The sequence below is a fragment of the Nothobranchius furzeri genome, chromosome 9, assembly GCF_043380555.1.
Source record: "Nothobranchius furzeri strain GRZ-AD chromosome 9, NfurGRZ-RIMD1, whole genome shotgun sequence".
Classification (NCBI taxonomy): domain Eukaryota; kingdom Metazoa; phylum Chordata; class Actinopteri; order Cyprinodontiformes; family Nothobranchiidae; genus Nothobranchius; species Nothobranchius furzeri.
The window spans coordinates 37,374,634-37,388,573 of NC_091749.1; the positions used below are offsets into that span (position 1 = coordinate 37,374,634).

Consider the following 13,940-nt stretch of genomic DNA (forward strand, 5'->3'; position numbering starts at 1 on the left):
ACCTCTAACGTTCGAGGCTGCAGGAGTCCCGTGAAAGCAGCATTGGATCTGATAGCGCGGCGGCGTTTCTCTCCCCGGGACAAACGTCACTAATCCTACATGGGGCACCACGAACAACACAGGAGGAAAGTAACCGAATAGCTATCGAGGAAATCGCGGTCCTGCTCGTTGTTTGGACTTTACTTCGCTCTACAGAAAAACTACGTAGAGTTCGTGAAGCTGTGGAGCCGCAGCAGGTGCTTGATAGCGATAAAAGTCGACGCAATCTCCACATGAGGGCTGCCTCATGACCATAGTTCGATCCATAAAACATTAAAGGAACGAAAAAACATAAAATTATCGGCTTTATCTTTGCGGTGATAACAGGTTAATCCCACAGGAAAACAACAGCTGTGTCCCGTCCCAGCGGTGTCCACGCAAACATGGAGACAAGAAGCAAGCTTTCAGGAGGACTTCAAACTAACGTTTGTGTCCCGCATGTTGTAAACTTTTGACCTTTGGCGGAAAAGTTTACATGCTGAACAGTTTTTAAATGGTTTCACTTGAGCAGAAGACATGAACAAAGAGAAAAAGTCATTGAACGGGACCCTCACCTACAGCGCAGCTAAAGACCGAGTGGACAGGTAACACTAACATGTCTATTAGCAGCTATACCAACCTGAAAATAAAATTGAAATAATACATATCAATTAAGTCCGTGTGGAAACAGTTTTAGCAATAAATGATTTAGTTTTATCCGTTGATTGGGTTAACTAACTAGCTTTAATTAGCGTCAGTAAAACCGTCACGTGCTGTTTTATTTAATCGCGAGAACTGCTAAACGTGACCTTTACGTTAATAGACTAATTGTTGTGAGTTTGTCATAGGTTTTAATTGGAGTTATTGATATTTCATATAAATTATGTCTTTTTAAAAGACCTTTATTTTTACAGTGTTATTTTTAGAAATGCTACCAGCCAGGGTCATTCAGGAACCTCGTTCAGGATTATTTCTAGAAACTGTTGCTCAGAATGTCAAATCTGTGTTTTTACTGCAAGCTTTTAAAAGTACACTGGGTTTAACTTTTCACATGCATAGTTGTTTCGTTAGTTATTGAGTGTTCTTAATGACGGTGTATTTTACTTCCTGTTTAATACAAATTTGTATTATTGTCGTTAGCAATTTGGAACTTTTCAGTTTCTTGTCCCAGTTTTTCTTAATGTTTGAAATGAACCTTTGGACAAAATCTGAACACAAACAATGGGCAAACTGATAAGAAGTCTTAATTTATCTTCTAAAACCATAAGAATCAGAGGTCAGCTGATTGTAATCTACCAGTAAACAGCTTGGCTAGCATATATTCAAGAATAGGTCATCTAAAACTCAAACATCGGATTTTTCATTTTTAACTCGGACTGTAACATATCCAAGCAGCAGTTTAAAATCCTACTTTTTTCTCAGCCTGTGAACATTGCTGAGAGCCAATTCCCACTATGAACTTGTTTTCTATGTGTGTTTTACTTCGAAATGAATGAATTTAAAGTTGATAAGAAATGAAAAATACTTGATTCTTTTAATTATATTTATTTTAATTGGATTGGAATCGGACTAAATCTTAGTTGGATCCTAATACAAAAGCACTCACTGGCTGTAAATATTTTTAATAAGTTGATGCTCTTGTTTTGTTCGCTTTGACACTCTGATATAAAATTATGTAAATGATTTCTGTGTGTGAAGCGCAGGTTTTGAAATTTGCATCATGTGATGCATTTTAGGCCACAAACGTGATTATGTTTGAACATGTGCAGTGCAAATGTAGTTCACCACAAACCTGATGCTGTGAAGCTGCATTCATTCCTTGGGAATGACTTTGCTGGAGTGGAAAGGTTAAGCTGCAGATGGATTAAAATGTTACCTAAGGCATTAAGTTAAGCCACCTCCACCCACACCTTATTATAACCAGCAAACACAGGTTCACGTTATAAATAGAACATTCTTTTTAAACACTAAGATTTGCCTAGTCTAGCTCCCAAATATGATTTTCCAACTTTCTAATAAATTGTTGATTTATGTTCATATCATGTCATTGCAGCTATGTGTGGTTTTATTATTATTATTATTATTTTTGGCTCAGAGTGGATCCGTATGGCTTCGAGCGCTCTGAGGACTTTGATTTCGAGTCATACGAGGAGCTCATGTCTGAGTATCTGGTGGTGCTCACCCGACGATCCATCAAATGGTCCAAACTACTGAAGAGAAAAAGCAAGGTGCAGAAGAATTTCAAATGTGAGTGTGGCAACTAAAAAATCTACAAGAATGCAAGTTCATGTGCCAAAACTCACTTCAATGTTACTTTTATTCAGTAAAGCGTTATGTACGCAAGGGGATTCCCAATGAGCACCGGGCCTTGATCTGGATGGCAGCCAGTGGGGCTCAGAACCAGCTAGAGAAGAACCCGGGATTCTACCAATCGCTGCTGGTTGGCCAGCATGACCCAAAACTTGTGGAGACCATCAGAACAGGTCTAGCTGTTGTAACATCATTCACTTTGAGCAGCTCTGACACAAACATAGAGTTGATGAATGAATCCTACCTGAAGACCAGGAATCAGGAGGAGTAATTGCAGCTTTGCTTTGTCATCTTCATGTCTCTACAAACTTTCCACATCGGAGTTTAAGCAGAGTCACACGTTTCAGATGTGTCCCAAAGCATCAGCAGCAGCAGAACAGTCTTTCTGAATGTTCTTGGTCATTATTATGATGTGAACAGTCCACCCAGACTCAGATCATCTGTCTGCTTTTGAAACGCACTCTCCACCCCGGCACAATGATGCTACAACCATTTACCAAACGATTGTATTAACTAGATAACTAAAGTGCCAGGTGTTCACCAGACTACAGTTCAGTTATGGTCCTTTAGAACCAAATAACGCCCTTGAACCCAAGAGTTGAGTTAAATTTGACATGTGACTGATGCCTTTTGCTAGCCTAGAAGGCCGACCATCATTTGCCAAGGCAAGATTGACGGTGTAGCAACGCTCCATTGGAACCTCTCAGCCCTGGCCTGTGTTGTGGCTGACCAATCACTGCGCATTAATTTAGAAAAACAATGTATTATGTTCTATGTAGTTCTTCTCCTATGTAATGGCGGACTGCCCTGTTGACTGACATCTATAGTGGTCCAATAACAGCACTCTGCTGGTGGGTGGGATGTTACTGATAAAACAAAGATGGCGACGGCTCGTTTGAAATTGCTTTGGCATCAACATTAGACTATATAGACTTGGGCTTTTCTTTGAGCCAAGAGCGGGTAGAGGTATTTGTTTACTTAAATAAAGGATGTATTTTCTTCTTCTGTGACTTGAGTATGGCAGACTGCCTCGTTGACTGACATTCGTAGCAGTGAGTATGTCGAGTTGTTTATCCAATAGCATGTGGAGGCGATTTGAAAGATAACCGTAGATCCCGCCCCACTACTGAGATCTGTCTATGGGTCATGACCAGACCACATACTCACACATATAGGATGGTTTGCCAGGCTAGCATTTTACTGCTCTTCTGATGCCAATTTCTTTGCTTACACTCAAAAAGGCAAATGGTGATTAATGTCGGCGTGATCGCTTTTCTTCCAGACTTGAACAGAACTTTTCCAGACAACATTCAGTTCCGTAAGACATCCGATCAGTGTCTACAGAAAGCCCTGTACAATGTGCTGCTGGCTTACGGCCACCACGATCCAGCTGTGGGCTACTGCCAGGTAATACCAGCTTCATGTACATCCAACCCTTAGTATTACAACTTTTTGAGGATACTTAAAAATCAATTCTAATTGTATTTTAAATTAAGCAGGGTCCTTATTTTTGCCTCGTTAATTTGGATCATTCATTTGGATTATTCAAACCTCTAGCTAATGTCTTGAACTATTTACATAAGTTAGAACAGACTATTGATCCCATAGTGGGGAAATTCACTTGTGACAGCATCACAAACATAAAACAACAAAGATACATGTACATACACATAGGCGGTAAGCTATTATTGTAACCTCTAACCACTAAAAACCACAAATAAATATGAAAAAGTTGTGCTCCAGAACTTAGCAGCATACTGTAAGAGACACAGACATACTATGTTAATCTGGTATTGCACACGTATTGAAGACATACTGAATATTGCATTGATGTTATTGTGTACCAGGATAATGCCAGTACCAGTTAAACTGAGGAGTTATACACTCTTACTGCGGGGGGTGGATGAATGACCTACGGTAGCGTTCTGTTTTACATCTGGGATGTCTCAGTCTGCCTCTGATGGAGCTATCCATGGTCTCCATGGTGGAACGCAGTGGGTGGAAGGTTTTTTTTTTTTCAGAATGGAGCTTATCTTCAGCTTCCTCCTTTCACACATTTCCTCAGCTGAATCCAGTGGGCAGCCCAGAACCGAGCTAGCTTTAACTAGGTTGTTCAGTCTCTTTCTGTCAGATTTGAAAAGCAAATTTCATTCACCTGAGTATTCAAACAAGGCGTTGTTGTCCAGTGAGAGATGTAATCCCATTCTGGTAGCAGTTTCATCTGTATGGACATGATGTTTCCTTGTCTTGTGTGTAGTCGGAGATCGATTCTGTTCTAGTGAGGAGAGCACCTGATGAACTGTTTTTAGTGCACCCCAGTTGGCAAAAGTCCCCAATGAGCACATAGATCATAAAACTTAATAAAAATGTGATCAGGAGAAGTAAATATGCAAAATGCCAACCACTTGTTAAGGCAAGTGTACACACAGGGTTTATTAGAGACTTTGGCTGTTAGATTGTAGTTTCTAAAGAAATGGAGCGAAAACTAGACAAGAGATTTTAGTTTTTATAATTCTCTGTGTGCTTTTATCGATCAGTCAGTCAGATTTTATTTATAAAGCGCTTTTCAAGCAAAGTGCTACTCAAGGTGCTTTACAAAAAGACCCCAAATTCCCATAACAGTTTAAAAACCTTAACAGACATATGCAAATACACACACAGGCACACACACCAGTAAAAAATGTATATTCGGCCGTAAGGGTTCATATGGTAAAAGCAGTTCTGAGAGATAAGAAGGCCCAATACCATTAAGACACTTGAAAACCATTAGAAGAACCTTAAAATTGATCCTGAAACATACAGGGAGCCGATGCAATGATTCTAAAACTGGTGTAATGAGCTCCCGCCTCCTGATCTTCATCAGGACACGTGCTGCCGAATTTTGTAGAAGTTGTAAGCCTGAGATGCTCTTTTTGGGAAGACCAGAAAGCAGGGCATTGCAGTAGTCTATCCTAATGGTGATAAAAGCATGCATCAGCATCTCCGTATTGGCCCGAAAGAGAATAGGGCGGACTCTGGCGATGTTCTTTAGATGATAAAAACCTATTTTTGTGATATTTTTAATGTGTGGGATAAAAGTCAGCTCAGAGTCAAAAATAACGCCCAGGTTCTTCACTTGTTCAGAAGGATTAAAAGAGAGATTGTAGTTTCTGTAAAAGTTTCTCTCTCTGGGCCTCAGGACCAATAACTAAAACTTCAGTTTATGCCTGGTTGAACTGGAGAAAGTTCTGTCATCCAGAATTTGATGTCTAAAATGCAGTTTAAAAATGCATCCATTGGCCGAGAGTCATCAGGAGACACGGAGATGTATAACTGTGTATCATCAGCATAACTGTGAAAGTTGACCCCATGTCTCCTGATGACCCCGCCAAGAGGGAGCATATAAAGATTAAAAGGCACTGGGCCTAAAATTGAACCCTGGGGCACACCACATGTAATCCCGTGGACCCTCGAGGAACAGGTACCTAAACTCACCATAAAAGTCCCGTCTGTGAGGTAGGATGTGAACCATCTGTGGACAGCACCAAAAAGGTGGTCTACTGTGTCAAAGGCAGCACTTAGATCCAGTAGAACCAACACAGTCACCTACCGTTTATCATAATTCAGTCTAAAATCATTCGTCTCTGTGCTGTGGTTCACCCTAAAACCAAACTGAAATTTCTCTAGGACATTATGAGTGTTTATAAAATCATTTAGTTGATTTAAAACCAACTTTTCTAAAATTTTGCTAAGAAATGTTAAGTTAGATACCGGTCGATAAATGTTTAAATCATTCAAATCTAAATTGCTCTTCTTCAACAGGGGCCTCACCACCGACCCTTTAAAGGCAGCAGGAAAGACCCCCGTCTGAAGGGAGCAATTCATTAGGGTTAAAATCTCATCACTAAAAGATCCATAACATTTTTTTAATTCAGTTACCGGAGTGGGAGGGATCTTTCTAAAAACTTCAGGAAAACCAGCAGCCACTTCAGGGGTGTGATGACGTTTCCTTGCAGTTCTCACAGAGGGTTCCAGCTGGATAAAACTGGTGATGCTAAAAAACACACAGTAGTGGTCAGAAACAGCCAAGTCAACAACAGAGGACACACTAGTGGACATGCCATGGGTGATGACCAAGTCCAAGATGTGTCCTCTGTTGTGAGTCGGCTGCTGCATGACATGTTGTCTAAAATCCATGTAACTCAGAATATTTAAAAACTCATTTGAAAAAGGATCAGAAGGATTATCTATATGTAGATTAAAATCACCGGCTAAAATGATCCTTTCGAAGGAGTTGTGCAGGATTGATGAAAACTCTGAAAATTCTTGAATAAAAATGGCACTCTGTTTAGGGGGCCGATAAACTGGGACACAATCTGAGGAGAGCTAAAAACTGCTGCTGTATATTCAAAAGTGGTAAAATTATCAAATAAAACTGGTTTGGCAGAAAGTATTGATGAACTAATAAAAGCAGTACCGCCTCCCCTTTTACTACTCCTCGTTGAAAAATTAAAATCTGGCGGAGAGGCCTCTGAGAACAACAGGTGCATCTGAACTCAGCCATGTTTCTGTTGAAAGCAGACGGTGAAGATTAAGATCTAAAATCAGTTCATTTATTAAAAACGTTTTGATCAGCAGAAAGCAAACATTTAAAAGACCCATATTAATAGTAACTGGTGACAAAGTGACTGTATTAACTGAAGGTGGGACTTTTGGTAACTGTTTTAGATTATTGGGGTTGCTTTTGTTTGGTTTATGGTTGTTTGTCCGCACTCTGCTAATAACAGGTATGAATGAGGTACGGCAAGGTCCAAGTCCGATATGTGATTTACTGTTAAAATCAGGGCAGGGTTGGTAGGAGCAGGGACCAGCTACACATCAGGATGTAGGAGCAGATGAGGCCGGGGGGGGGGGGGGGGGGGGGGGGGGGGGGGGTCGTGGGCAGGCCAGGCTCATTGTTAGAGTACGGGTCCCCTGTCTATTTAGGTGAAGCCCATCCGCTCCAAACAGGTGTCTACTGCCCCAGAAAATGTTAAAATTGTCTATAAAACCAACATTACGGGTCACGGTGGCAAGAGGAAAGCCAGGTGTTTAATGATAAAAGTCTGCTAAAACGGCTGATTCCTCTGCCCATGGTGGGAGTGGGGCCAGAGATAATAAAAACCGACACGTGCATGGTTCTTAAAAGATTAAAAAGGTGAATAAAATCATGCTTGAGGAGCTCTGACTGCTGCTTACGGATGTCATTGGTACCGGTGTGGATGATGATTCTACTCACTGTTGTGTGTTTCTGGATGAGGTCTGGAATGTGTCCTGCAATGTCCATCACTGTAGCTCCAGGGCAACAGAAGGTCAAGGCTCCTCTCATCCTGATATTATGGATGATGGAGTCCCCGACGATGAGAGTGGTTGGTGGAGGAGATGATGGTGGTGGTGTGTCCGCTGGTTGAAGCTGGGCAGATGACCTTTCCAGGACCTGCTGAGTGATGGGCTGAGCTCCCCCGGGACTGCAGCGACGAGAAGTCGGCGTTCTTCGGCGGGTCCCAGCTACAGTCTGTGGTGGGGTGGCATGGAGGGCTGCTGGCATTCAGCTGGTCCCGCAGCGGCTGAGAGGGTCCTGCGAAGTCACGGCCAGGGGCTGGCAGAGGAGGAAAATCCAACTCCAAGGCGCCGAAACGGTTGGACATGGGCAGGCTAGGTGGAGGGGATCAGCGGCCGCCGCCCCACGTACCCTCACCTTGGCCGGACCCGACCATGACCCATGCACCCTGGAGCATGGGAGTGGAGCTGAGGGGGGCTTTTGGCTTTACCCCCTGCTGGAACCAGCATTCCTCCTCCGCCGCGAATGCCGTGCAGGCACCCAGCACTCTGAGCCCGCTTGGAGAACCGGAGATGGAATTTGCCCCCACAATTACACCGGGCTGGCACGAGACGGCATCCGCCAGTTGAGCCCCATCAGTGGTGGCGAAGGTCCGGGAGAAAATGGTGTCCACGTCGCGCTCATGGTCCTGGATTTGGTGGAGCGTGGCGATCCTCTTCTCCAACTCTACAACTTTCTGGCTCAGCCTCACACAGCCGACACACCCAGGGCTGCAGGTGAAAGGCGTGATGCAGGTGGAAGTAGACAGACAGTAAAAACAGACAGCAGTCGAGCTCCAAAAAAGTTATTTAAAAAGTAGAAAATAAAATAAAAAGTTCACAGTGTGAAAAACAGTAAAAAACCAGTATTTTTTAATAAGGATTAAAACCAGTTAAAACTGCCAGTCTTGACAGCTCACACAACCAGGTGTTGGCTAGTTCACGGTTTGGATCACAAATCAAACATGAATGTTTTTCTGTAACACCTCTAGTACAAATACAGGCATCCACCGTTTTCAGGACACATTACTGCCTTATAATGGAACAAACAGGAAGACATTAGTGGTTATGTGGAATGATCAACACTGTTCAAATATTTAAAAACATTTAATATATTTCTGAGGTTATTTTTGTGAATATTAACAAGATTAGTAAAAACCTCTCCAGTTGCAGAACATGCCAAATTGAGCCCCTTTTTTAAATATTGCTTTAGGTCTGAATGGGTTAAAGAGATTTTCTGCCTAATGAAACGTGCAGAATTCAGGAATCCCGCATAACCATAGAGTGTATCTGTCTTCAGGGGATGAACTTTGTTGCTGGATATCTGCTGATTGTCACAAAAGATGAAGAAAAGTCCTTCTGGCTGATGGACGCTCTGCTCGGTAGAATCTTACCAGGTGTGTGTCTACATCAATGATGGCTGTAGTAACACTTGAGTGTTTTATGTTTTGGGCAGGTTTATTTAAGTGTTCATCTGTACCACACAAAGTAAATGAATGCCTGTTGTGTTACAGACTACTACACGCCAGCCATGCTGGGACTGAAGACAGACCAGGAGGTGTTGGGGGAACTGGTCAAACTTAAAATCCCCCGAGTGGGGCAGGTGATGGAGGAGCATAACGTCATGTGGACTCTGGTGGTCTCTCGGTGGTTTATCTGTCTCTACATTGATATCCTGCCAGTAGAGGTGAGTTTATGAGAAAAAGAAGCAAGCAAGGGCGTCCTATTTTGTTTTTTAAAACTTAAAATATGCTCCTGACCTCTCAAATGCTAATGTTTTATTTAAACTTCAAAATGTGTGATTTATTCAGAGGTGGATTCAGCTTTTAATTCAAAATTTTCCCCGTTTCACAAATTTCTTGTTGCACTCTCCTCGTGTTGATCTGGACAGGGTGTGGGCTTTAATGTTTGTTAAGCAAATACACAGAACGTTTCTCCAAGGCTGTTCCCTGTGCAGATGTCCATGCTGTTCCCTGTGGATTACATCTGTAAAACATTGCAGCTATCCAAGAATGGGAACTTTAAATTCAGATTTCCAGGCAAGATGTCAAAGAGAAAAGTTGAATTTGGCCTTAAATGCAGCTTTAAACATGTAAGAATTCTACAGTGAAATAATCAGAAAATGGTCTGTTTCATTCATGTTGGAAGGAAGATTACATTGAAACAGAATTTTTCCTTACATGGCTGGGGTGTTCATCCATCCATTATCGTCCACTTATCTGGGGTTGAGTCACGAGGGCAGCAACGTAAGCAGAGCCCCAGGCTTCCTTCTCCCCAGCCACGTGGGCCAGCTCCCCCACACGAATCCCAAGATGTTCCCTGGCCAGCCGAGTAACTCCCTGCCCTAAAAAACCCAACTGTGCCAGATATGACAATGGCCCAATCCCAATACTTGCACTTCCACACTTGCGCCTTTTAATTGCACAATCCTTTCCAGGGGTGCGTTTGAGTAGGGTGTCTCAATTCTCACGCGCACGGAATTTGACCACGCCCCTTTTGTACCCTTGATTCGCACTTCGCCAAAGTCTGCAATGCAGACTTCAGAAAAGGGTATTGCCCACAATCCATTACTACGGCAGCAAAAACTTAAACTTCTGGGACTTAAATGTCTTTGCTGAATGTTACGTCCTCTAAAGAGGGAAAAAAGGACAGGGAGTAACACAGAGGCATGTGCTTCATGTGTTAAAATTGTAAACAAGGATTTTATTTTAGGGTTTTAAAAGACACAACGCTCCTAATCTAAAAGTATTTAAACACATTGTTAAAATGGTCATGGGTTTATGTTTAAAACAGACATCCAAATGCTCACTGGTTTCTGTTAAAATCCTCTAAAAGCTCTTAAGCTCAAACAACTAAACCCCATGTAAAAGCCATTAAAACATAAACAAATGGAGCATGTGAGAGAACTGCCACAGATCCAGCCTCTCTCTCCCTCCTGGCAGCTCTCCCTTTTATGTTGCTCAGGAGGTGATCAGTCCCAGTGAGTGCAGCTGTGCAGGTAGGAGGAGGAGGAAAAGCACAGATTGTTATCTGCATTTTCAGGTTTCTGGGACAAACAGCAACAGCTGGAACACTGAACATATGTGTTTTCACCTGAAAGTAGTTAATTTTAGGACAATTTAGGAACCAGCTCAGTGGCCTAGTGGTAGTGTCTGCCCTGAAACTGGGAGATCAGGGTTCAAATACTGGTCGGGTCGTGCCAAAGACTTGACATAATAGACCTCCCTGTTTGACACTCTGCTTTAAAGGGTTGGATTGGGGGTTAAACCACCAAATGGTTCCCGAGTGCAACCGTGTCTGCAGCTCACCGCTTCTCCAGGGGATGGGTCAGATGCGGAAAACTAATTTCGCACACACATCAGTGAGTGTGACAACTAACAGGACTTTAACTTAACCTTAATTAATTGATGCTCTGAGTGTTTTAGACAAAGATTTAATGTGGAGAGCAATAATGTAAATTTTGTTAAATTGTTAAGTTGTTTGAAAGTTGTTAAAAGATTTTTAAAAAAAAGTATCACAGCCACCAGCATCCTGGCATTGCGTTACTGTGGACTTCCTCTAAATGCACCTCACAAAGACCATAGGGCGCAGTGCGAATATTGGGATTGGGCCAATGTTCTTATGAACTTACGGAGTATGACTCGTCTTTGCTCGTCACCTAGAATCTTCTGACACTGATCTGTAACTGGCAACAGCCATGACACTTATGGAACGGAGATGCAAGAGTAACTTTTTGTTTAGAAACATGGACTGCAGTACCCAAATGTGACCACAGGATGTCATTCTTACACATTGCACCTTTTAAGATGTGGACAGATTGTCTTTATTGGTTGCATTAGGTGTGTTTCCTTTACAAGAACTTCAGGGTGGATTTACAGGAACCTCCAGACATGCGCGTGTCCACCTGACCGGGCCGTCCAAACTTCCATTTTTCAGAAACCTGAGTAACTGCTCTGGAGTAGGTACCCAGAACGGCCCAGTGGAGTAGCTGAGCAGAACCTCAGGTTACACTGATTGGTTGTAACTCAGTAGGAAATGACATCAGCAGACGTCGACCGGCAGCAATAAAATTGGAAGAGTAGCTGGTGAAGCAGAATGGAAGCAAAAAAATAAATAAATAAAAAAGCACCGATTGCATTTAAAATCTAACTCCCGACACCGGAAAACTCGGTGGAAGCAGCTGTTGGAAAAACCGAGGAAATCCCCCCACATACTTAATTAGGCTTGTCTCACAAAACTCAGAGCTGCTCTTGTCCTCTGAATGGATTAAATTATGATGAACTTCTATAAAATAAATGCTTTTAGTATTATTAATGTTACTTTGGGCTCTTTTTGGGGCTGACCAGTGACATCACTCACTGCCAAAGCAGTCGTGATATGCTGATGTCTGTGCAAGATCTGAAAGGGCTGAATTTGAATGGAGACACCACAGCTGAGAGCACTGGGACGTCCCATCTCCTGGTCAAGTTCCTCATCCCAGGAACTTCCCTGGAGTTCTGGTAATAAAAACATGCCTATTGAGAGCTGCTTTTTCTCCTAATTTGCAGACTGTTCTGAGAATATGGGATTGCCTCTTCTATGAGGGCTCAAAGATCTTGTTCCGAGTAGCTCTGACACTGATCCATCACCACCAGGCTTTGATAGAACAGTCCCAATCCCTCCCTGACATCTGTGAAGCCTTCAAACAAATGGCCCAGGGACCATTTGTGGAAGAGTGTCACACTTTTATGCAGGTAAGAGTGGAAAAATATAATCAACTCCTTAAAAACATCTTTCAACAGAAAAAGATTAGTCAGTTAAAAATTAATGTCCTTTTTTATTTGATCCCTGTAATCTTATAATCCCATCGTTTCCTGCTTTCTTAGAAAATCTTCACAGAACCAGGAAGCCTTTCCATGGCAACGCTGACTAAGCTGCGGGAAACGTGCCGAGCTCGAATCGCTGCACAGGAATCCTGACAGACTTAAGTTCACGCTGAAAGTAGAAACACATTCCAGACAGGATGATCACTCAGCAGCTAGTTTGCACTTTTTTATTCTAATTCCTCTGAGTACCTGTGAGTCCTGCGCACTGTTAACCTTCTTAAACAAAACACTCATATTCTTGACTGATATTCTCAGCTGTATGATGCACGTTACCTTGAAGTTTGTCGTGAGTGAAAACATTTTCGCTAAAATGTGGATTAATGCACTTTAACCCAGAGCTGCATACGCTAGAGAGACCAGGCCCAGTCACTAATTATGTGATGAAGAAAAACAAAATGATGTTGCATGTTGTGAACACAGCCGAGAAGTAACTTTCCACACCTTTTGGCTGAGTTATGAAAATGACAAAAACAAACTGTTCTTTTGTGGTAAATGAAGAGATAACTGAGGTTATTAGATGCTGGTGCAGCTTGATTTGTTGTGAACTAGATTTTTATCAATGTTAGACTCATGTAGATTTTAGTGCACCAAGGTGAATGAATACAATCAAATATCAAAGTTATGTATCCAGTTTGTGGTCTTTAATATTTTCACTTTGATGCGATCAACTCTGAATTCTGTTTTTATTTTTTAGTATTTTTGTTTTACAGACCTCAGCGGTGTTGTCACAGTCATGACATCACATCAGACCCGCCCCCAAAAAACTCTAAAGCTGGATTTAGGACATTTTTATTAACTTGCAGTAAGATGCATAAAAGAAAAATGATCAATTATTTTCTATAAAAAATAAGCTCAAATCATTATATTTCATATATTTTCTTCTTTTTAAGAGGAAGATGAAAAGTGGATCAGTCTCACCACCACTGGGTTTACAATAGACTCGACTTAATTTGTTGAAATTGGGAAAATTCCAAGATTTTTCCAAATCTCCCCTTATGTTGGATTGAAATTAAACGGATGGTTTGAGGCCAAAGAAGCAGAATGTAAACCATAATTTCAACCCCACAAGGCATCTTTTCCATAATTAAAGCCCAACAGTGTGTAAGGCTTTACTTTTGTTGTATTAAAGCTTTCACCATGGCATCCGTCAGCACTTTACACCCCAAAAAAAGAGGAGAAAGCTTGGCCATAACAAAAAATCTCAGAATTTTCCCTCTGATAGTCTTTGCGGTAGGTGATTGTTTTTAGAGAAGACACATTCAGAGGTTTCCCTTTTCACTGAGGATCATTATAAGCACAAAGTAAAAAAAAAAAAAAACAATGCTCGGAGTAATACTGCCTACTTTAAAATGTGTAACAATTGTTGACATGTCTCAGAGTTGGTTCCTTTGAGACTGAACAGCATAAATT

At 41.8% G+C, this 13,940-nt stretch overlaps 1 protein-coding gene across 1 annotated transcript; it reads left to right on the forward strand.

Moving 5' to 3' along the window:
* The first annotated feature begins 81 nt into the window (after positions 1–81).
* Positions 82–13,198, forward strand: grtp1a (growth hormone regulated TBC protein 1a). The gene is made up of 8 exons (XM_015953403.3): positions 82–623; positions 2,114–2,265; positions 2,343–2,501; positions 3,611–3,735; positions 8,966–9,062; positions 9,180–9,352; positions 12,213–12,398; positions 12,531–13,198. The coding sequence occupies exons 1-8, from the start codon at positions 556–558 to the stop codon at positions 12,621–12,623; spliced, it is 1,053 nt and encodes a 350-aa protein (XP_015808889.3). The 5' UTR covers positions 82–555; the 3' UTR covers positions 12,624–13,198.
* Positions 13,199–13,940: the final 742 nt, after the last annotated feature.